Source organism: Buteo buteo, chromosome 23 (genome assembly GCF_964188355.1).
Source record: "Buteo buteo chromosome 23, bButBut1.hap1.1, whole genome shotgun sequence".
NCBI lineage: Eukaryota > Metazoa > Chordata > Aves > Accipitriformes > Accipitridae > Buteo > Buteo buteo.
In genome coordinates, this window is record NC_134193.1 from 13,951,001 (window position 1) to 13,973,409 (window position 22,409).

The 22,409-nt window shown below is 40.9% G+C and overlaps 1 protein-coding gene across 4 annotated transcripts in view; it reads right to left on the reverse strand.

Annotated features, from left to right (window-relative positions):
* TNC (tenascin C) overlaps nucleotides 1-22,409 on the reverse strand; it is a 74,744-nt gene that overhangs the window by 22,755 nt on the left and 29,580 nt on the right. For 2 of the 4 annotated variants that reach the window (XM_075056177.1, XM_075056176.1), the window contains exons 4-10: nucleotides 21,137-21,400; nucleotides 20,171-20,286; nucleotides 19,920-20,076; nucleotides 19,067-19,336; nucleotides 17,749-17,934; nucleotides 16,915-17,004; nucleotides 15,932-16,195 (exon numbers count right to left, since the gene is read on the reverse strand). In XM_075056177.1, coding sequence (XP_074912278.1) covers nucleotides 15,932-16,195; nucleotides 16,915-17,004; nucleotides 17,749-17,934; nucleotides 19,067-19,336; nucleotides 19,920-20,076; nucleotides 20,171-20,286; nucleotides 21,137-21,400 — 1,347 coding nt within the window. Of the gene's footprint in view, nucleotides 1-2,250; nucleotides 2,524-3,626; nucleotides 3,900-5,944; nucleotides 6,218-8,946; nucleotides 9,367-15,931; nucleotides 16,196-16,914; nucleotides 17,005-17,748; nucleotides 17,935-19,066; nucleotides 19,337-19,919; nucleotides 20,077-20,170; nucleotides 20,287-21,136; nucleotides 21,401-22,409 lie in introns of all 4 variants that reach the window. The other 2 variants (XM_075056178.1, XM_075056175.1) reach the window with 2 other exon arrangements.

The following is a 22,409-nucleotide window of genomic DNA, read 5'->3' on the forward strand; positions in this document are numbered from 1 at the left end:
AGATGCTTAAAGATAAGGCTGAATGTTTTAGCCTTGTTTTGCAGTGGTTGAAGGAAAAAAAAAAAGGAGCATTGCAAAAGCTATTTTGTGAGGTTTTGGAAAGAAACCACTGAAATTAGTGCTGACTTTTAATTTATTTTTTCATTCAATTTTCTTAAATAAACTCAATTTTCCTAACAAAATGTGGGCCTGATTTACAGAAGCACCAACAGCATACAGTCCTGTGGTAAAACCATAGAAACTGCAGGAACTCCCACTGGGAATTTGATGGGAATACAAACCCACGGCAACTCCAAAGTAGATAAAGTAGGATTCAGGCAGGAATTAGGTGAGCCCAGAACAGACGTCCTTGAAATCCCTTTCAGCTTCTGTTTAGTGTTTCTGTTACCTGGAGTTGTAGATACTTTTCTTTTTGGACCCTGAAGTTTATGAGGGGTTCCAATCCTAACAGTGATTATTTCAACACTAATCTCATGCCAAAACCTCCCTGGACTCCACAGATAAGGTGTTCCTTATCCTCTGATTAGGCACAATCAGAGAATATCTAATAGACTGAATCAAAAAACCCACAACACTGCTGTTGCTCTCCTTTCTGACTGTTCGGTGGTCAGGGCACTTGCTTAAGAAGCAAAGACTTTCCTTTTCTGCTAAAGGAAATTAAAAACCACATCTCTCCTCTGCCAGGGGAGAAACTTGGCCTTCAGGCTATAGGAGGGGGACAGCTCCTTACCCATCCTGTTTTAAAGCTATTCCATTTAGCATAAAATCATTAAAGATTCATTAGAGCACAGAGAGAGCACAAACATGACCCAGCAGTCAGGTGGTCAGAGAATCCAGTGTCTGCTGTCAGGGCTGATTTTCTATTTTTTCTCTTGCCAATTAAGTATAAACCAAGAACACCTTGGGAAATGCAGCCAGTGAGATACAGGAAAATAACTATGTAAGTGATTCATGCTGGGAGAAAAGTAAGAAAGATGTATCCCACTGACAAAGAGAATAGTGAAAGAATGAAATCCTTTTCTTAACTAAAACATGAACTGCTTCAAGATGTTCCAACTTTTACTCCCATCCCTTATTGCAAGACTTTTAAATAGTAGTCCACCTTCTTCTCTGGAATTGTCTAGGAACAGGTGAAGCCAAGTGGCCCCAATTAAGGACACATGCTGTTGTCATGCTGTCAACCAGTGACCATCAATGCCTTCATGACTGACAGTGAGATGTCACCATGTAAGCATGGTACTTCCGAAGACAGGGGAGGAGATGAAAAAATATCCGCAGAGCAAACAGGCTTGGGTGAAGAACCCAGTGAAACTGAACATGGAGCCATCAGCCCCGCATGCAGGTCAGAGAGGACAAACCGATCCTTTCCAATCTCATTCTGAAATGGCCACATTCCTTCACATGCCACTTGCATCCAGTCAGGCACGTTCACATCATGACATCCAGACTCCAAAGAACACTACATGCAAAATAGGTTGAAATTATCTCTTCAGGCAAGTCTTAGTGATCTCCCACCATCCTGGAATCACCATGACCATAGGAAAAGCTCTGACATCCAGTCAGGTCTTAGAGACTCAAAGGTAGCAATGCAAGTGACAGAGTGGTGGACTGGCCATCAAGAAAGGGTGAACTTGCTTTTTGAGCCCCGCTCTTTGCTGGGAACACATAAAAATACCAGGTAGAGAAGAACATCAGAACCAGCACAAGGGGCCAGACCAATCCATGCAGTTTTGGTTGGTCATTTAGCATGCTGCATGAAACTTCCACAGGAGACCCAAATGTCTTGGAAGACATTTGGTTTTAAGAATGAAGAACCAACATGGCATGCAGGTGCCTCTCAGGCTCATAAAGACATGAAGGCTTCCCACCCACAACAAAGCAAGTGAGGATGGGATGAACAAGAACTTTATTCCAGATCAAGTGCAAAGATACTCTGTGGAAAATATTAACCATCTGGAGCAAGTCAATTATATATACACAGAACTTGCAGATAAGTGTATATATAAGGAAACCAATCACGGTTTACTACTGGCTCCCTTAATGCTGGGGGCACTTTTTCAGCCTCTTCCATTGTCTCAGATCTCTTTCCCAAGCGCTCTGAAGCCCAGTGCATTTCAGCCTCCCCTCATAGGGATCTCCCTATAATTTACCAAAGGAACGATGAGTTGGAGCCATGTTTTAGAGCAGTTCGGTGGAGAACAAAAGAAAGAAGAGAAAAAAGCAAACCTGGAGGGTGAAACAGTGAAATACCTGTGGTTGCCAGTGCTGTCAAGGTCTGACCACCTTGCCCATCAATTACACCATGGAGCTGGACGGTGTAATTAGTGGCAGCTTTGAGGTTGGTGACTACATAGTGCCGGGAGGCCCCTGGCACTGTGTGCACCAGGGAGTCCAAAGGGAAGTCAGAGTTTCTGACTTCTAGAATAAAATGGTCAAAGGCATTGTCCTGTGCTTCCCACGTGAGTAACATGCTGTTTGAGGTAGCGTTTGATACAGTGAGTTTGCTAAGGAGAGGTTCCTGTACTATGGGAAGAAAAACAAATGGAAATGTATTGCAATTATTAAGACCCAAAGCAACAAAATAAATTTTGAATTCACATGAGCCATAGGTCACAAAGATCATCTAGCATTGTGTTTCTCAATGTTTTTCATACCAGCACCCTTGCAGTCACTCTGCCCATGTTATCCATGATTCAGTGAGGATATTCACAATCTGCTGATGCTAGAAACTGCAAATCTGTATTATCTGATCAGTGATATTTGCTATTCTGCTTAGTGTCATTGACCATGTTAATCTATTGCTATGACAAATTTTCCTCTAAGATCATGTCAGCAGGCAAAATTTGGTGGAGATATTAAATGATCACAATGTGAGCTATTATCTGCCTACTATGAGAATGCACCTTCCGCTTCTGTAGTCTAGTCCTCTCCTTCCACTTTCATACTGTAATTGGCTAGAGCACATCTAACATTTGACTTCCCTGTCTTTTCTGGAAAAAACATCAGCTGTAAAACCTCGAGATGTGCAATGTGCCAACAACTAAATGCCTTCCTATTCCATTTACCAACATCAAGTCAAATGGACTCTTTCAATCTCTCATGCAAGGTAAATTAAATTCTGAAGTTGAATTCAAGCAATGTATCTGCCTTGTAGGAGTCTGCTGTCAGACTGAAATGTGCCTGCAATCTATTTAGAGAATCAGGATAAAAACTGTATCTAAAAATCAGCTTATCTGAGAGAAATAGTATCTTCTCTGTACTGTGTGACAGATGCAAACACATGTTGCAAGGCTAACATAATGAATCATCTCTCACTTCATTCTTGGGAAATTTGTTTTGCTTCTCGTCTGTGTCAGAGGTTGCCCCAACCTTAAAGTTTGAACAAGAGCAAACTTATTGTGTGAATGAAATCACATCACAACGTGATTGACTGACTTTGCTGGATGGGATGGTGGATTAACATTCACAGTTCAAAATGTCTCCGGCAGGTCTTCCTTAGAAAGTGTTAAAGAATGAGGTAGCGGATTTGGTACACTGGTGGGCTAGCTGAGAGCAGGGAAAGGGGCACAACCTGTAAGGAAGAGTTAGAAGAAAGGAGAGTTAGCATTGAGGTAGGTTTTATATACCTGTTGTAGCTGCAGCACTTATTGCCTGTGTGCGGAAACCATGAGAGATCCCATGGAGGTAGACAATAAAGTCAGTGCTGGGGGAAAGCCCTGAGATATGAGCAGTTCTTGAATTGCCTGAGATGTTGAACTCCATGGGCTCCAGCAACCTGTTAGAATCAATAATTTCAATAGTAAAGATGTCGAAGTCCCCATTGGTGGTTGTCCAAGAAAGGTTGAAGCTTTCAGGAGTAATGTCGGAAACGGTTAGCTCACCAACTTCTGGGTGCAATCCTGAGGAGGGAAACAACATTGGTCAGAAAGGGACAGCCCTGTACCTCCTCCCGTTCAGAAATGCCGTGCTTCTCTCTGCTCATGCTGGCAGTGCTCCAAGCTGCCACTGGAGAAAAGGGTTTGCATAAAAGCTTGCTACAAGCAGACAGGTACTAAGGGGAAGAAATCAAATGAAAGTATCTCAAAATGTTAATTAAGAAAAAAAGAAAGAAAGAAAGAAAAAGAAAAATAAGCTTTAAAGCTATGGCTATTTCCCTTTACCTCCAGGAGCAGCCATGCGTCTTTGAGGTCTGAGCATGAAAGCAGATGCAAAAGAAATTTTCTGAATGCCCCCGGGGGCATTTGGAAAAGTTAGCTTCCAGTTTTAGGAAAAGCTAAAACTAGAGCTATTGCTTTATCCAAAGGAAAAGGTTGTGTTTTCTTTGCTCTTCTACTTTCCCTTTCAGCTTAAGCTTATGAAAGCTGGCATGTAATTTTGGAGCTAGAGCCAAAATGCAAAAGTGATAGCTGCCCTGGGGTTTCTTCCTCTCTGTAGACATCCCTGATGCGTTACAGGAAGGCTCAGAAAAATCTGACAATTGGAAGTCCCCAGAAGGGAAAATTTTGAAAAGCTGAGTGCTGAGCATGACCCAGAAAGGGAAGGGAAAACCTCAGCAGGGCATCTTCTCCTGTTTTCATTAAGTTAACAAAAAGAGAGAACATTGCATATTTAGGCAGGACACCCGTGATGTCTGTTTTCTTGTTTGTCCCTGTCCAGCCTCCTTTGTCTAGCCACATTTCTCTATTTTCAATGAGCAATCTGCTACCAGCTCACACTCGGGACTGTCAAAGCACAGGACTTCTGGCTGCAGTGGGACACAGCCCAAGGCAAGTACCTTGTGCCAGACACGCTTCTACCTAAGCCAGGCTGCTTAAAGCATTATTGAAACAAGTTAGCTCTACTGCGTTTCATGTTTTAATTCTGTTGAGTTCTTATGTGTACTTTTATCCCCTTCTGTGCTGGGTAATATGTGCTTGGGGAAATCAGATATGAGCAAGCTCTGGCTATCTCACAATCGCAGGAGGTTGCAAAGGTCTGTAAGGAAGCCCAGAGGCAGGAGATACTGTCTACAAGAAATTATCTGAAGGAAGAGCCACTGGTGCCCCTTTATTGTCAATTAATTCATGCCCTGTTCATTACCAATGATCATAACACCTGATTACCAATGATATGACACCTGGAAGAATCAGTGAGGCATACAAAGCTCATGATAAGCTCTCATTTAAAACAGCCATCTTCCACAACATTGGCCAGAAAATTTTTTTTGTGGCTGTTGATGAGTTTCATGCAACTTTCTGATAATGCAGGCCTTACATTCCTTCTTACAGGTCAGTTTTATGCCAGGGTAGTTCTGCTGAATTTGGTTTTCTTGCATTAAATCTTTTTTAGACCAATCAAACTGTTTAACAAATTTATGTGGCTTAATATATGATACTACTCTTGCTAGGAAATAATTTGTGTTCTTTTCTATATGAGAACATATAGAAGGTGTCTGTCCTTGCCCTTGAGTCAGATGCACACAATATACACCTGAGTTTGCATTTACACAGAAGCTAGTGCTTAATTTCAGAGGTAGCTTCTGAAGTCTAAAAACTAAACATACTCTCAGGCTTTGATTATCTGGGCTAGGAAGAACAGATTTTTTAATAATTTTACAAGGCAATGTGAGCTTTCCTGAGCATGTACAACAGCCAGGTGGGTTTTGCTGTTAGTGTTAACCAGCAGAAAAGTGAGTAAAGGGAACAAAACAAGCCATTCTGAGGTGGGGGGAAAAAAGTATTCCTAAAAGAGAAGGGCTCCATGGGGGCACTGAGACTCTTATTGGAAAGTCTGATCATGAGACATTTCCATGCCAGAGATGTTCAGCCAAGCTTTAATGAGTTCAGTGCACCCCATGCAAAGCCAACCAAGTGAGCAAGCTTTGCCGAGCAGTTGCAATAGCTCTGGCTCACATCCCTGTCTGCAAAGAAAGGGAGCCATAAGACTGAGTGACTTGAAAAGGTACCTGTCATGGTTTCAACAGAAAGGGGTTTGGTCCTGTAGCCTTGAATCACACCACGAAGTGTGATGCTATAAGGTGTGTTGGCCTTGAGACCTGTAACGTTCACAAAGCGCAGTCCGCCTGGGACTGTGATATTCCGGGTTTCTTCAGGATTGTCAGACTCCTGCACCTGAATGATAAAGTGCTCATAGGCCCCGTCGGCTGCTGTCCAGGTGAGCTGGAAACCATCCCAGCCAGTCTCTGATACTGATAATTTTCCAAGCTCAGGTTCCTCCTCTGAATAAGGACAGAGAGTCAATCAGTTACTCAGATTACAGACTAGTGGTGATGACGTACTATTTAATGATGTTCCACGTTAATGAATTCACTTGTAATCAGTGACACGGAGATGCACTCACACACACACATATACATTCTCAGCTGCCCCAGATAACTTGTAAAAGCTCTTCAGAGACATGGCAAGACAGAACAGGAAGAAAAGGACTGTCATAATAAATAATAACCACATTAATGACAAAAGACTGCTTACAGAAAGCAGCATATAGACTATCTTATAGCTGCCAGTGTTTTGCCAACATTAATTACAAGTCCCTATAAGACAAGCAAGTATTACTGTAACCACTTTACTGCACTATTAACAACTCAGTGTTTGCCATTATGAAGTGACTGCGAGTACTGCAATAATACTGTGAATACTGCTGTAAGGGTAGGAAGATACTGAGTTTAGAGGAGCCGGGAATCAGATGTTTATGCTTTTAATTGTGTCCACATGAAGGATGCTATTTATTCTTCTAAACAATTTCTAATCCAAAACAATAAAGAAGGGGAAAATTCCTCCATGTCTTCATGTCTTCAGTTCAACAGATTTGTCTTCCTTATATTACATTATTCCGTCTACAAAACCTTCCTGCGGGCAGAGAAACTTGGATTTTCAGAGTTACTGATATTAATCTACAATTGAAATCTGCATTCATAGAAATTAACTTTCTCATAAGCCATCACAGGGGTGGTCAAGGAGTTGGCAACCATCAGAGCTAACTCCCTGATGCTGTTAAATCTGAAAGTTTAGGTCATTTTCTCAGCAAGAATAGAACTCCTCTGTTACAGAGGAAATACAACTAATTCCTTAAAATCAGCAGTCATTTGGGAAAATAACAAGTAATACCTGGGTTTTTTCTACATGGAAAATCTTGCTATATGACCTATCTTTGTCCTGTGGACTGCGGTGACTTTCTAGCACTTTTCTTATTTATTTGCATTGTTGACACACCAGCATTATAATAAAAACAGAGTCTATCTGAATAATCCCAATCTGCTGAGACTGGGAATTTATATGAGAGATGATGCATGAAGGGGAATGGATCTGATTTGTCAGTTGTAAACTTCAACTTTAAGCTTTATGCATATTTTAAGGCAGTAGATAAAGCGGTCCTGGAATAAATGAAAATTAGGCTCAGTAACATTACTCATATAAATTTTCCCCCTGTAAAAGCAGAGTGCTTATTGTATGACTGCTGCATAGCCTTATATAGGTAGCTGCAGTTGCATTTTCAGAGGTTGAGCACTCATAGATCACAGACAATTATCTTCAGTGGGATTCACTGATGTATAGTAAATTGCTACTAAGGAACACAAAAGTTTTTACAAGCTTTCCCCATCCTGTTAGAAAGGAAGAGATTGTTTATGAAATAACACAATGATGTTCAACAACAAAAAAAGCATGAATCCAGAGCTGTTTTGCTTTATCAGGAACAGAAATGAGAATCATTGAGGCAAAATATGAATCCTGTCAAAACAGTACTGTTTAGCTGAAAAAGAGAGAGCAGGACAGAAAAGGAACTGGTTGTATCAGAAATAATGATCTTTTGGTGGCAACAGAAACAAACAAACAAACAAACACATTTCCTTAAAATGAAAATGAAACGAAATCAAAAGTTACAATAAGGTAAAATCTTTTAAGCAAAAGCTTGATTATAATATGTAATGCAGTAATCATCACAGCTTAAAAGCAATTCAGATTTCTCTGAAGAGTGCTCATTTTCATTCGCCTCCAAGATGCAGAGTCCCTTTTCCTCCCATTTGTTTCTCATGCATGTCTGAGATGGTAGCGCACACAACCCCATCATGCTTTCTAGGGACCAAGGGATTCTCATACAAAATCATGCACCAACTTGGACTGTTGGAGACCTCCAAAAGCCTCATCCATAGAGCATCCAACATACATGACAAAACAATGACAATGTCATGGCAAATGATATCAAGGGATGATGTTTCTTACTTAAAAAAAAAAAGAGAGAACAAACCATTGAGAGATAAGACTGCTCTAGCCTTGTAGTAGGTGTGAAATAATCTGTATGTTTCTATGTAAATATTTTATCTCATGTTGTGAATTTGGTTTTGGGTGATGGATAGGTATAATCATTAGTCTCCAGCTAGGTTCTCCAGGTATGAACTTACACACTGGTACTTTGATCATTATTGAACTGAGCCCTGTGGCTATAGGCCTGTTTCCTCATGAAATTCATGTAATAGGGATAAGAGGTGGAAGTTTTCAGAAAGGTATGCTCCCAATGTGTTACAATCTTTTTTTTCCTCTGACATCACCACTTCCATGCCAATGCTGCAAACTGCAACCTCCTTGCAATCTTTCTTGTGTTTGAACCACAATCCAGATAAAAACCTGTAGCATCTTGCTATTTTCATGTGCCTTGTAAATAGCAGATGCATCAATGTCTCTCTTTGCATGCAATTTGAAAAGAGAGAATTGATGCTACATCACCTTGAAAGCTGCACGGGGCATTGTCCATGCTGCACCACTCAAGGGTCTCATTCCATAGCAATAAGAGTTTTATCCCGTGCAAAAGGAAGAAAAAAAATAATCAGCTAAGAAGAAATGCATCACTCACAAAGCCTAGCATTTCTGCAGTGGAACAGCAGTACGAAAATGAAGTTCTGTATTTCAAAGCAGAAAAGGAACATATGGCTAATGAATCCATAGAAAATACCTGTAGTAGCTAGGGCTTCCAGGGACCAAGAGAGCTGACCTTGAGTGCTTCCATGGAGGTTAATGTGGTATTGTGTGCCAGCTGAGAGATTGGTAATCTCTGTTTCTCGATGGTTTCCCGGCAAAAAGATTTCCTGTGTTCTGTTTAAACTAGACAGGTCTTTCAGGGTGATAAAGAACTGATCAAATACCTCATCCTGTGCTGCCCAAGATAGGGTGAAACTACTGAAAGTCCTGTGTGTTATATTAAGGTCATGAAGAGCACCAGTGGCTTCTGAGATGGGAAGGTCAGTGGGCACCAAAAGCAGAGCATGAGAATCAGTGCCAGGGTTTGTTAAATAACTTAGCTCTGTAGGTGCAGGACTGGTAGGATTAAATGACGTTTCATTGATTGATTCTCCGGGTGTTGTGACTAGATGTGCTAAACAGAGGTAAATTACAAGTTAAAATTTCCTGATAATAAACCCCCAAATATACCAACAGACAGCTAACATCTGCTACAAAACAGTTTGTGTGTTTTGCATTAAAGAGCTCTAAGAACAGAGAAAACAGATGGGTACTTCTTTTTTGGAGACTGAATCCAGGCCACAAGCAAAGGTAGCATCATCAAGTACAACATGGTTCTTACGCAACCATGCTTACTCGCAGATCCAGAGCAACAACCATTAAACACAGAGATGAGCTGAAATGCTTCCAGCAGAGAAACGGGCACATCCTCAGTAGATGTAAATCAGTACACTTTGATTCCCTCCAAAGAACTTTGCTAATTTACACTGATGAGGATTTGAACCCTAAGTCTCTCAAACATGCCTTTTATCTTTGCTACAGCACATCAGTTATTGCTTCTGATACAAACCATAAGCGGAATGCATGCCAAATATCGCAAACATATCCAAATCCAGACTGAGAAATCAGCCACAGCAGAAGCATGCTAAATCTCATCCTATCCAATCAAAAATAGGCTTGGAGGAGTTATCCATCTAGATACATGCAGAATTTTCAAAAAAGGGGGAGACACATAGAGACATCCTTACCTAAAAACTAGGACAGAAAGAACTTGAGCAATCTTTCTTTAAAGAGATCCAAAGGAACAGAAGGGAAAAGGACTTGGCCTTCATGCTGAATGATCTGTGAATATATCCTGTAGCACAGTCAGATTCTGAAAATCTGAGAACTGTGGAGATCAGGGAGAATGTGTTTCTGATCACAGCTGCAAGGCAACAGGCAGGTGATTTTTCTGACATGCAGAATTATCTCCTCATTAGTGGAAACCCACATCATTTCACACCTCAATGACTTCCTTGCTTTCATGCTCCACTTGCATTCAATTAAGGGAGAGCAAGTCATCTACCACCATCAATCAGATCAGCACAAATACGTATTCAGGATTCAGTGTCTGTCTCCAAATTCACACATGTATCAGAAAAAGCAAGTTTTCAGAGGAGAAAGATCAATTTAAAATATTTTCAAATAAATGCAGAAATGTTATCTTGGAAGTACACTCTCAGGACAAACACAAATGTAATAACATTGTTTTCTGCTCACCTCCAGGAAGGAGAGAAACCTGTGAGGCAAACAGTGATTTATATTTACATATATCATTGATATTCTTGACTTAGGTAAGGGCCCCCCCTTAAATAACCAGGCCCTACATATGCTGCAGCCTGAAGACAGCCATGTTGCCATTGCACCAGCGCACCTGCAATGGTAACAACTAGCATAATTTCCTCTTTCTTAGTAAACTGACTGTCAGAACCATTATCTGACTGCACCAGACTTACAGAGCTCATGTAACAAAGCAGGAAGGCATGCAGTATGGAATTGTTAGCCTTCTGCAACTCTCGGTTGCTTATGCACAATTAGATGCCAACCAGCTCTTTCCTATTCTGGGAACGGGCAAAAAACCATGGCATCAAGCAAGTGCACTGGTATTTGTTCAGCCTTAAGGTTGCCTGTTTAGCATGCATAGTGATAGCTGGGCTTTACTGTGGAGTATTTCTGCAGAAGACAAGCACAGATAGAGTGAACAGACCAGCAGGGAGGAAAGGGCAGCAGTACATTACACAGGTACAGCTCCATGCTGTGGACGGTCCCACTGGGAAACTGCCATGCACTCTGAATTGGAAACCAAGGAAAAAACATCCAAAAATACAAGGGAAAAAGAAAAAAACAGGGCTGGCATTATGGTCCTTATATACCAAAGATCCGTGAGAAAACCCTGTGTAATAGTAGTCAAAACTGGCTTCTCATTTTCTCTCACTTTACTTGACCAGCCCTACTGACATTTCTCCCAGATTCCTGCCAGTAATAATATAACCACACAAGGACTTGGTTACTCTAATCTGAATGGGAAATACAGCAGCAGTTCAACTGTATTATGCAAAAACTGAGGGACCAACCACCTAAGTGGCATTTTAATTCAGAATTTTGCTGTCACAGGTGGATTAATTTTATTGTGCCAATTTTGACAACTACATGGGAGGCTGCCGTGCACAGATTGTCTCGTGGGGCACATGTAATTATATGTAGTTACATTGCCTCTGATTTTTTTTCAGACCTAATACCGAATATTACCTTGGGTTTAATGACTTGACTCCACAAATGAATTTGTGGATGAGAAAGAGTGGTCTACTCTCTACATACAGATATAAACACACATATACCCCATGTTAAGTTCATGTGTCATAGAGGAATATGTGGCTTCGTGAACAAACAACAGATAGAAAAATGAAAATTATATGAATACATGGAAAATACTCTCATACTACAGACAGTATCAGTATTCATTGTTTAACAGAATACTATAACAGAAAAAGGAAAATTTGGAAAACAATCGAACTGTAGGATAACAAGACCAATGGAGTTCAGACACTTGACTTAGCAATGAGGGGAATAGATGGGGAGAAGAGAAAGAGAGCTCTAGGAGCCCTAGGTGGGTGGATGACAGCCAGATAGAACGATTCATGGTGGCAAGATGAATGAATAGTAGATGCCAAAGAGCTGAAAGATATGTAGAAGGGAAACTGGATGGACAGCAAACACACGCTCTTTCTCAGACTGGAACACTTCTCAATATCATTCTCTTAGTAAAATCTTCAGGCTGAATATGGCCTAAATATGTCTATACTGCTGTTGCTAGCTTTTTGAGGAATTCCATTGTAATGCTTCATTGGCGATTTTACTAAAAAGAATGTTAATATCCTGCCAGGACATTTCCCCAGTTCCTTGGGATGGAGCAAACAGTATTCTGTATTATTTCTTGCTTCTGTCTCTTGGCTTTTATATATGATTTGCCAAGAGGGGCTATCAGCCCCAGAGACTCACTGCGGTGTCTCTCATCAGCTTGAGCACACTGTAAGACATGATGGCCTATCAAGGTATTTGCAATCTTTTCAGACCCCTTTGGCTAAATGGCTTTCCCCTCTCCCAAACCAGCTGATTCAACTGGGCTTACAGTGCCTGTGCACCTCTGAATTTCATAAAGAAAGCATTGCAATATATCACAAGCCAGAAATACTACAGTAGTTACCACTAAAAATCCTCATATTGAAGTCAGGTTACAGGTGCTCCCAGCAGAGGAATCAGCTGAAGAAATGGACAATCTGTACTGGCTAATTTAGTTTCCCAGTGGTCAGCACTGCTTTTTTCCAACTAACTAGTTCACCTAATCATTCTTCCTAATGTTTCTTTGAGTTTGTATAAAAAAGGGTGGTGCAATCTAAGATGGGAGAAGCCAGGAGAGGAAGAGGGACTGACACACAACACAGACAAGGGTCTTTGGTAAACAGCATAAATCTTCTTAAAAACATTCAACAGAATGGAAAAGTTACTTTTCCAAGCCATGCTCCTATGTGCAACTCAATTCCAGAAGCAAGACAGTATCACATCCACAATTCATCAAGAGTTGCTGCACAATCTGGGTCCTTCAGCAGAGGAATTTGAAGTTGGCGCTTGGTTTCTCTAATGTCCACTCATTTATCTCCAGAGGCCTCTTGTGCCTGATGTATTACCATCTGTCCTCCTCCAGGACCCACATTGTGCTATGCAGGCAGGGTTCCAGAACCAGAGCAAGAAAGAACAAAGCTGCAGTCTGACTGCTCAACTTCCTCAGAGCTGGTTTACGTGCTCACCCTAGAGACTAGTTGTTAATCTGATGTAACATTCTCAAGACATGCTGTCAGAAAGGTCCCTCCAACTAGTAAAATGGCTCATTTTCTTTTATTTCTGAAGTGGTTCTAAACCACAACCTTTGTGTGATGCTGGGTGGGACCTCTAACAAATCAGTAGCACCCTAGTTTGTGACACCTTCGTTAATAACAGAAAGGAGGTACCTGTTGTAGCCACAGCTTCCAGAGGAGAAGAGCGCTGTTCTCCAGCCAATCCATACACCTTGATTTTATAGGAAGTGTTAGCTTGGAGGCCGTCAATCACAGCACCTAGGGATTCTCTGGGCAAGAAGATTTCTGCAGGGGGCCCAGCTGCCAATGACACTTCCTCGTACTCCACCACAAAACTACTGTAGATGCCTGTATTCACGTACCATGAGACACTAAAGCTGTGGTCTGTTACCCTTGAGACTACAAGGTCCCTCAGTGCATCTTCCTGCATCCCTGAGGCCTCTGGAGCAAGAAAGCTCCCAGAGCCAGAAATCTCCTCTGGGTCAGGAGTCATTGCCTGCATTAGGGTTAGACTATATAGAGCTACAAAGAAACAAACAAGCAAATGGCAGTGTGAAATATTTAGTCTTTCCTTTTCAGCAAAACAAAATAACATTTAGCAAACTGTTCACTTTACAAACTTGACCATCTCTTGAATGCAGAATCATGGACATCAGTTAAAAAAAAACTTTGTCACTTGAGCTGTACTTCATCCATATGAAGAGACAGACGCAACAGAAGGCTGCCATCCTATGCTATGGAAGATTTTGTGACATCTCTACCTGCCTGCAGAGAAGCCTGACTGAACCATCAAGAGGCTGGGAAGAATATAAGATGAAAAACTGCCAATCTGGAGAAGCAAAGGAAACTCTGAAAAGAAAAACTCTCAGCCCTTCTGCAGTCCCTGGCTCCCTTGTTCATCAGGGATGGCACATGCCCCTGTAAACAGCAGGACTGCCTTCTCCACCCACCAAGAAGAGCTAGTCCAGTCCTAGCTGTGTGACTGGCATTTTCCAGTTCAGTCATTCCTCTGTCTCCCTGCTTGCTCCAAGTACTCTCCCCAGCAGTGCAATGGACCTGAGGTCCCCCATAGCTCTGCAAGAGAGGGTAAAACAACAAGTTTGTCTGGCTTAGCCTGAGGACTTCAGGACCTCCCAAGTACTGGGAACATGGATAAAGAGGACTGACTTCAGGGTGGATGCAAAAGTAAACTGAAGAAGAGACCTCTTGTCTTATACCCCACAGGCTTACAGAGCATTTCTGCCTCCTTATGCTTATGTGTTTGGATTTGTCCATCCCTACACAGGAGGAAGGTCACAGAGACAGGTTATGTCAACTACTGCTGTTGCTTCTAAGGAGCCCACTGCAGAGAACTCTTTGTTTACTGGCTGCTCTGAGTAAAGACTTAAAACAAATACACTGGCCAGATGAATGTATTTATAAAAAAAACACCCCAAACCAAACCAGGAAAAAGAAGCCACCTTGTGAGACTTTGGAAGCTGGTGCTGGAAAGACCAGGTTGTGAAATTCCACAGCATGTTGTTTCTGCCTTTTCACCGTCTATGCATACTTCTTTTGAGACCACTCAGTCTTCAGACAGATGGGGAAACAGATAACTTTGGAAAAATCAAAGCCTGCTCACTCCTGCCACATAAACCTTCAGCTTCATTTTGTATATGTGTGCCTCAAGGCTTCCTCATTTTTCCCTATATTGGTCACAGGCCTGACTTATGCATCAAACAAATAATTCAGTACTGATGGTTTTCTGTAGTTTACACCATACCATATAACTCTCTGCTGTCCTGGATTACTTGACTCTATAAAGCATTCAGAGGTTCTGCTGGCATGAACACTTCCAAGGAATATGAAACCAATTTTGATCAGTTAAGCTATATAGTTATTAATTTGTAAAATCCAGAACTTCTTGCATGTGTTTACCTCATAGATGGTCTTTTGGGGAGAAAAGGATAAACATCTTTCTGTCTGCTAAGGACAATAATTGTAGCCCAGCTGATTCTGATTTCAATGTCTCTGCTTACTTATAGCAGTTAAGGCTTTACCTCACAGGATTCAGCCTGAAGGCATGCGAAGATTCAGGATTTCTTTGTGTTCTATACCGAGATACAATTCTGTATGCAACAAGCTTTGAGTCAAAATGTCTCACAAAGAATAAAATCTTGTTCAATAAGTAGTCCACCAATACTGGTTAATTGGATGGTTTGTACAAAAATGAGATGGCAGAAATGGACCCCTTCTTTGTAGACAAACATAACAGTCACGGTATCCAATGGAAACGGTGACTGTCACCAGATTTGTGGCGGTAGCCTTTCTCGCTTTTGGATGAGAAAACTGAAAAAGGGCAACATCAGAGCCCTGTTGACCCTGCTGAAACATGATGGGTGGCAGCATGCTGTGAAGAGAATTCATTAGGCAGAAACAAGCAATGTTAAACACATTCTTGTTGCTCTTCCTCTTAGTTTTTGGCTGTAGAAAACAAAACAAGATGTAATGCACAAAAAAGCAACCTCATTTAAAACAAAAGATGAGGTCTGCATTTCCTGCAGGACAAATAGCTGCGTTCTTTGTGAGTCTTCTCAAAGGATAAGCAAGAAATCATTGAGAACATGGAGCTAAACACAGTAGGTAGGGAAATATACAGCTATCCCTCAGTTAAGTCTATCATGCTAGACAGAGCTAAGCCTGTTCTGCAGGCAGTTGATGTTTTAAAGCAGTTCCCCAGACATGGCTTACAAAACCAGGGAAGTTGTACTTGGGCTAGTCATTGCCCAATGACCTGGTGCACAGCACTTATCAAAAACTGTTACTCACCAGTCGAACCCTTGACAGTTGTGGGTTTGCTTTTGTGTCGGCCTTTCTCCGCCACCAGATTAATGGTGTATTCTGTCCCTGCATCCAATCCTCGCAGGATAAAAGAGGTGCTGTCCACGGGGATCTCCACTTCGTTCTTCCTTCCAGAGGGGCTAACGTAAATGAGGCGATAACGATCAAACTTGGCCACTGGTCTTCTCCAGCGAAGGGATAAGGTGGTTTCAGTGGGGTCACTGACTTCCAAGTCCTTGGGGTTATCGAGATCTACAGGTTAAAAAAGCAAAGTTGAAGTGTCTCTGAACTGCCCTGGGACAGTTCTTCAGGCATCTGTAGACAGAGTAACATCTATACTGGGTGTCTAGCAACAGATCAGAGTCTCATCGACCTTTTGGAGCTTTTGAAGCCCCATTGCTTGATATAGATAGAGGATGATGAAGTTCTCTTTTACAGATGAAGCACACTAGAACAAATTTCCCCCACTTAACACTCACTTCAGCAGGCACTGCATGGAGGAGAGGCAGAATTTAAGCCTTCAGAGAATTTACCTAGGAAAAGGGGGATATTGTGAGAAAAATCCTGGATTTGAAGGGTAGTCAAGACTATTGCAACCACTGAGGTCGCTCTCTTTGTCAGATAAGCCTTTTGGCCATAACTACCATTCCTGCCAGAAACCCTTACAATTAGAGGATGGCCAGAGTAATCAGTGTAAGTATAATTACCATTAAGGAGCTCACCTGGAGATGAAATTCCCAGAACACTAAGAGATCCTCACACAGGAAAAGGAAGCCAGATTCAGAGGTCAAGATCTTTGGGGAAATGTTTTTAGTTTCACTTGAGGGGAAATGTCCCATTGGTACCAAAATGAAATCAAGAACTTTCTAAAGTATTTCTTACAGCATTACTTGGAAATGACAGAAACATCAGAGTGGCTCCACCTGACTTGCTGCTTCCTCCAGAGCACAAAGAGGGATCAAGCTACTCACCAGTGCCAGCATTAATGGTAGCAGGAGCACTTTCCCTGTCCTGTCTCACTGCTGTCACTCCAATGCCATATTCAGTTCCAGGCCTCAAACCTAAGAGATGAGGAATAGATGTATGAGTTCCTGTCCATGGACTGTGTCTGCAGGCATTTATTTAAATAAGAAAGCCTGAATATATGCAAGGTAAGATATACGCTTTCTTGTGTATGCAGAGAATCAAGGTTTCAGTTGACCCTCCAGCTGACCTGATGTTAATAAATCTTTTTACATGTACGTGCCAAAGGATAAAGATTATAGCTGACTGAGATTGCATTTTGGAGACTGCAAATGCATAATCAGAGATAGTTTCTACTTTCAAGAGAATGCAACATAGGTACTTCTGCCAAAGAAAAGCAGGAAGACATCCATGTGACATGGAGAAAGTACCGTTATCTAGCCTTGCAGGCTTGTAAGGCAACTTGCAGGTACACAGAAAAGTTGCAGACTGGCATCAGTAAATACCATCCCTAGCACATGCAAAAGCCTTTTGAACTCAAGCATGTGAAGCCATCTCCACAAAGACATGTAGCTACCTAGAACTCAGGGAACTGACTAACAGGTTTCGGAGATGCACATGAAAGTAAAATGGCTACATACCTTCTGTTAGCTAGTTATCCATCTGCAGGCGTGTAAATATATATCACATCTATTTTAATTTAATTGCTTGTACTCAAAACGCACAACCTCTGCTTGTACCTCTTATGTATAGTGACCAGAAGGGCATTTTTTCACTACGCTACTGTGGTGTAGGGTGATGGCAGTGGCATGACATTAACAACAATCTCTCCATTCCCCTACCTGTGAGTGTAGCTCTGGTTGTTGCCTGGTTGCCCTTTGGCACTGTGATCTCAGCATGGTCTCCACCAGAGATGGGAGCAAACTTAATTCGATAGTTATCAATATTTGCATGGCTGTTCTTCCACTCCAAAGTAATGCTATTGTCTGTCTGTGACACCCGCTTCAGGTTTCTTGGAGCATCCAAGTCTGTAATCAATCAAACAATAAATAAATAAATAGGAATCGTTCTCTTCTGACAGCAGTCTCTTATAACAGTACTTTTTAGAAGGTGAAATGATCCATAAAGCTGAAGTTAAGTTTCCTTTCACATGACACCACCATGTTCTTAACTACATCAAGCAGATTTCTTTTAGCATGAAATGGAGAGTTCGCTAGCTTTGGGCTAAACATCAGTGGAAGAAATTCAACTTTCATCTCCTGATACAAAAATTAAATTTTCAATTTTAGTAGTTATTTTTTATTACAAAATAGGCTTCTGGAAAAATGTATTTTGATGAAAATACTAGTTTTCCTTTATAAGTACCTCAGCTTTCAAAAGGAAAAAGGCTGCTAAGAAAAAAGAATTGATCATCTCTAGAATTTCTGTTCAGTAAATATCTTACATTCATGGCTGCAAGTAACTCGTAAGTCTCAAAAAAAAAGTATTATGTAGAAATTCAATGGGCTTTCACTGTTCACACCTATAGCAGACTCAAATCCTGCTCTGAATGAACAACTACATTTTAGGATGAAAAGGGAGGTAATTCTCTGTGTACCATTTACTCAGCTCCCTTAATGCAATAAACCTTCATAACATGCTAAAGGACCCACACTTTCATAAAGCATTCCCAGGATCACTAAGGAGCAAAGTAATTTGTAAAAGCATGACAGAAAACATATGCAGAACTGAAGAAGGAAAAAAAGTAGTTCTCTGCTAATCTGTTATGCATTTAGACAAACAGAAATAAGGTCTTAGATGAAACAGGAACCATGGAAGATATTCAGGTCAGCAGACAGACAAGTAATCCAGATGAATTTTTTTCCTGAAGTAGAGATTTAGGGTATCATGAGCAAAAGCTTCTGAGAGACTTAATAATATAATTCCCATTTTCAAAATACATTCAGGTACTTGGGGGGGATGTCTAAATATTTTGTTGAGCCAGTAAGGTATATAAGGCAGAGAAAAACATTCTCCACTTTCATGTATCTCTGTAACAGTGCTGATTCTGTGTTGATGCAGTAACTGCCAACTCAAGCAACATGAGGCAAATAGCACAGGAAGATTGATGGTGATTGCATTACCTTCCCAGAAGTTTGGATTGGTATCCAAGCCTCTTACCTGTGACAAAGACTTCTTTCATGGGGTCGCTTTCCATGTCACCTCGACGAGAGATGAGCGTCACTTCATACTCTGTGTGAGGCCTCAGGTTTCCAATAGAATATTGATTTTCATCTTCAGAGAGGTCAATGGTTGTCCTGTCCCCTGGAATATCCTTAGGGCCATAAGTGAGCTCTATGCCTTCAATTTCAGCCAAGGGTTTGGACCACGTGATAAGAGCTGTGGTGTCTGTGACATCTTTTGCCTCAATCTGGCTAGGGGCATCAAGCTCTGTTACAAAAAGAGAAGACGGTGTTTTTTAAAGAAATCTTGCCAGAAAACTCATACACATTCCTGTGCTTTTAATTGCTCATTCAGAGCAAAATTAAAATGAGTGGCTTCTACCAACTGAAGCTTATCTTCATTCACTTTCTTCCTTTACTTTCTATAGCTGTAGAAGAAAGTGCCAAATGGAGTCAATTCATCAGAAGCAAATTAATAAAAATTCATTAACATCAGAAGCTGCCAAAAGACAGACGAGCAGGAACCCTACGAGGTTCTCCATCTGCACAATAGAAACTCTCCTTTAAATAATTTCTTCATGCAAATATCACCAGGGTAAAAGAAATTCTATTTCCCGTTGTTGTACATTTTTGCTACCTTCTAGCTAAACATAAATTTCCTTTTCTTCTTCAAACAGGTAATTTGGAAAGGAATTAATTTCTCCTCATGTATTCTTCATTAGCAGCTCCACTATCCCCCTACCAATTCACAGTATAGAGCTTGGCTTTCTCTCTGTTTAAAAACTCCCTAGGCTACACCAAACAGCAGTTGTTTTATTGGTGGCACTACACCAAATACAGATTGTGCTTACTTGTGGTTATCACTCTGGATAGTCCTGGTCCTCTGGTATTGTTTTTCACTATATGAAGGGATACATTATACTGTTGCCCTGGTGCCAAACCTGGCTGCATATAAGATGTCTCTGGCCTTTTCAAGCTGCTGGTTATATCTCCATTATCATCCTTTTTCTGTAACACATGGGACAATCAGTTAGTAGAAAAAAAAAAATCCAGGATCTTTCACTTATATATGGCCTCTATACAAGAAATGCTGCTTCCTTACCATATTACGAAAGACTAGCTCCCAGCCATCAAATGAAAAGTTCAGAGGATCCCACTCCACCTGGACGGATGTTTCTCTAACAGATTTGAATTTCAGACCTTCTGGAGCAGGCAGATCTGTGACAGAAAAAAAAAGGATATCATTACATAAGCAACAAGTTCCCATGAAGAGGGCACTGGAGTTGGGACATCTTTCCACCACATATCTACCATGTAGGTATTTGCATCTGGGATGTTTAACGCTTCCTCACAGCCAGTTATTCTGTCTTTGGAGAGACATTCTTCTGACCTGTTTTAGACGTCACCTTAGAGTAAAACGAATTTTGCCCTAGAAATCTGTTTTTTCCCCTCTTGAAAGAAGCCTAGTATGGACATTTGAAGTTATGACATGAATCCTGCCCCAGGTCTCTCAAAATGAGCACAATGACATAAGTCAAAGAACATCTTTTGAAGCTGGGATGTTTAGATGTAACTGTGGTGTGCACAATATAAAAAGGAAGATGAACAACAAATGAACAGACAGACAGATAGAAAGTAAGTTGTGGTAAAACACACTGAAGATGCAAAACAAATACAACCTCCATTTTAGTCAAAACAGTTTGAATCCCAGTGATTTCATATTGCTTTTTTACATGCTACTACATTTTTATATTTTTTCAGGAAGCATTACCAGATTTTGAAAATGTACCTTATTATGAAGAAGGCAAGGGTCTTAATTTACAAAGACCCCATGATATTCACTGGGAGGCACTGCAGAGAGCACAAGAGCTAGTGAACTGTACTTTTAACAGAGTCACTGGTAGTGGAAAAGAATATAAAATGAAAGTGCAGAAGGCTGTCTTTGTCCAGAACAGAAGATTAGTTGAAAATAGAAAATACATAAGAAATAATACCCCCCAAAAGGGATGCAAATAAATACATACTGCGGAACAGACAAAAGAATGAATACAGGGAATATTAAACTCACATGTTGCTACTCTGGCACTGACTGGAATACTCTTCTTGTTTTTAAGGATTGCAAAGACACGGATAAAGTATTCTACACCCGGCTCCAGTTCATGAATAGTGGCGGCTGTCTGGTTTCCTGGCACAGTGAACTGCATATCTAAGCCACCACTGCTGGTAGGGACATAGGTGATGAGGTACTCATTGACGAGATTCTCATGCTTCCATTCCAGATTTACAGTTTTATCTGTTACGTTTGTCACAGTCAGCTCAGTTGGAGGAGACACTAGGAAAGGGAAAAAAACAAAACACACTTATAAGAAGTTTTCAAGGCTCAGAAAATAACGACTTGCCCAGTTTCACATTTTCCCAGAAGCAGTTTATAAGAATCATCTAAGAAACAGGGAATGGGGAAGCCATGTCACACAATTAGCCACTTGAAGAAAGGAATGTTCAGCTGATGAAGACTACAGACATTTCCAAAAGTCACGGGCCAACTTCTACTCTCACACTTGCACACAACCCATGTTCCAGCTCCTCCTCTCATGGCTACTGCACAAGACTACTATAGCTGGGTCCCTAGGGGTTCAGATGTTTAATTCAACTGCCAGCAACACATGATTTTATAGCTGGAAGTCCTGGGGTTTGCACAGATTTTCCAAAGTAAAATAAAACATGATTATTTTTGTGAATACTTTCAATAGATTACTCCACATTTGCACGTGCAAGAGCACAAAATGTGGCTTAGCAGTCTTCCAGAAGGAGGACATGAAAAATGGGAATTTCTTTTCAAGGGTATTCATTGTCCTTTATAATGTTCCCAATCCCAAAGTACTCTTTGATTACTCTACAAAGATCTTAGTTCCAAAATTTCTCCCTTGGGATCTACTAAAGAAAACTACCTCTTTTATAGCGTAATGCCTGTCATTATCTAGCTGCCAAAAGTTTCTATCAATTTCCATAGAGTCAGTGGTACTGGGAAACTAAGCATGTGGCTTTATAGCTGTTTCCACTCCAGCTGATTCCATGATTCTACTCTAAGCTTTTGTCAGATCTAACATACACACACACATATACATACACATATACAGAGCGCTATATAAATATGTATATATAAAATCAAGTTTTACTTTAGTTAGAAAAAATCTATTCAGCCAACTGAGAGATAACCAAGGCTCTTGTAATAATCCTGAAAGCTTGCACTGCAATATTTGCAACATCTGGCATTTCCATTGTGACGGTTGTCTTGTACAGATCACTCAGATAGGACAATGTTATTTTCTGTGTGTGCCTTG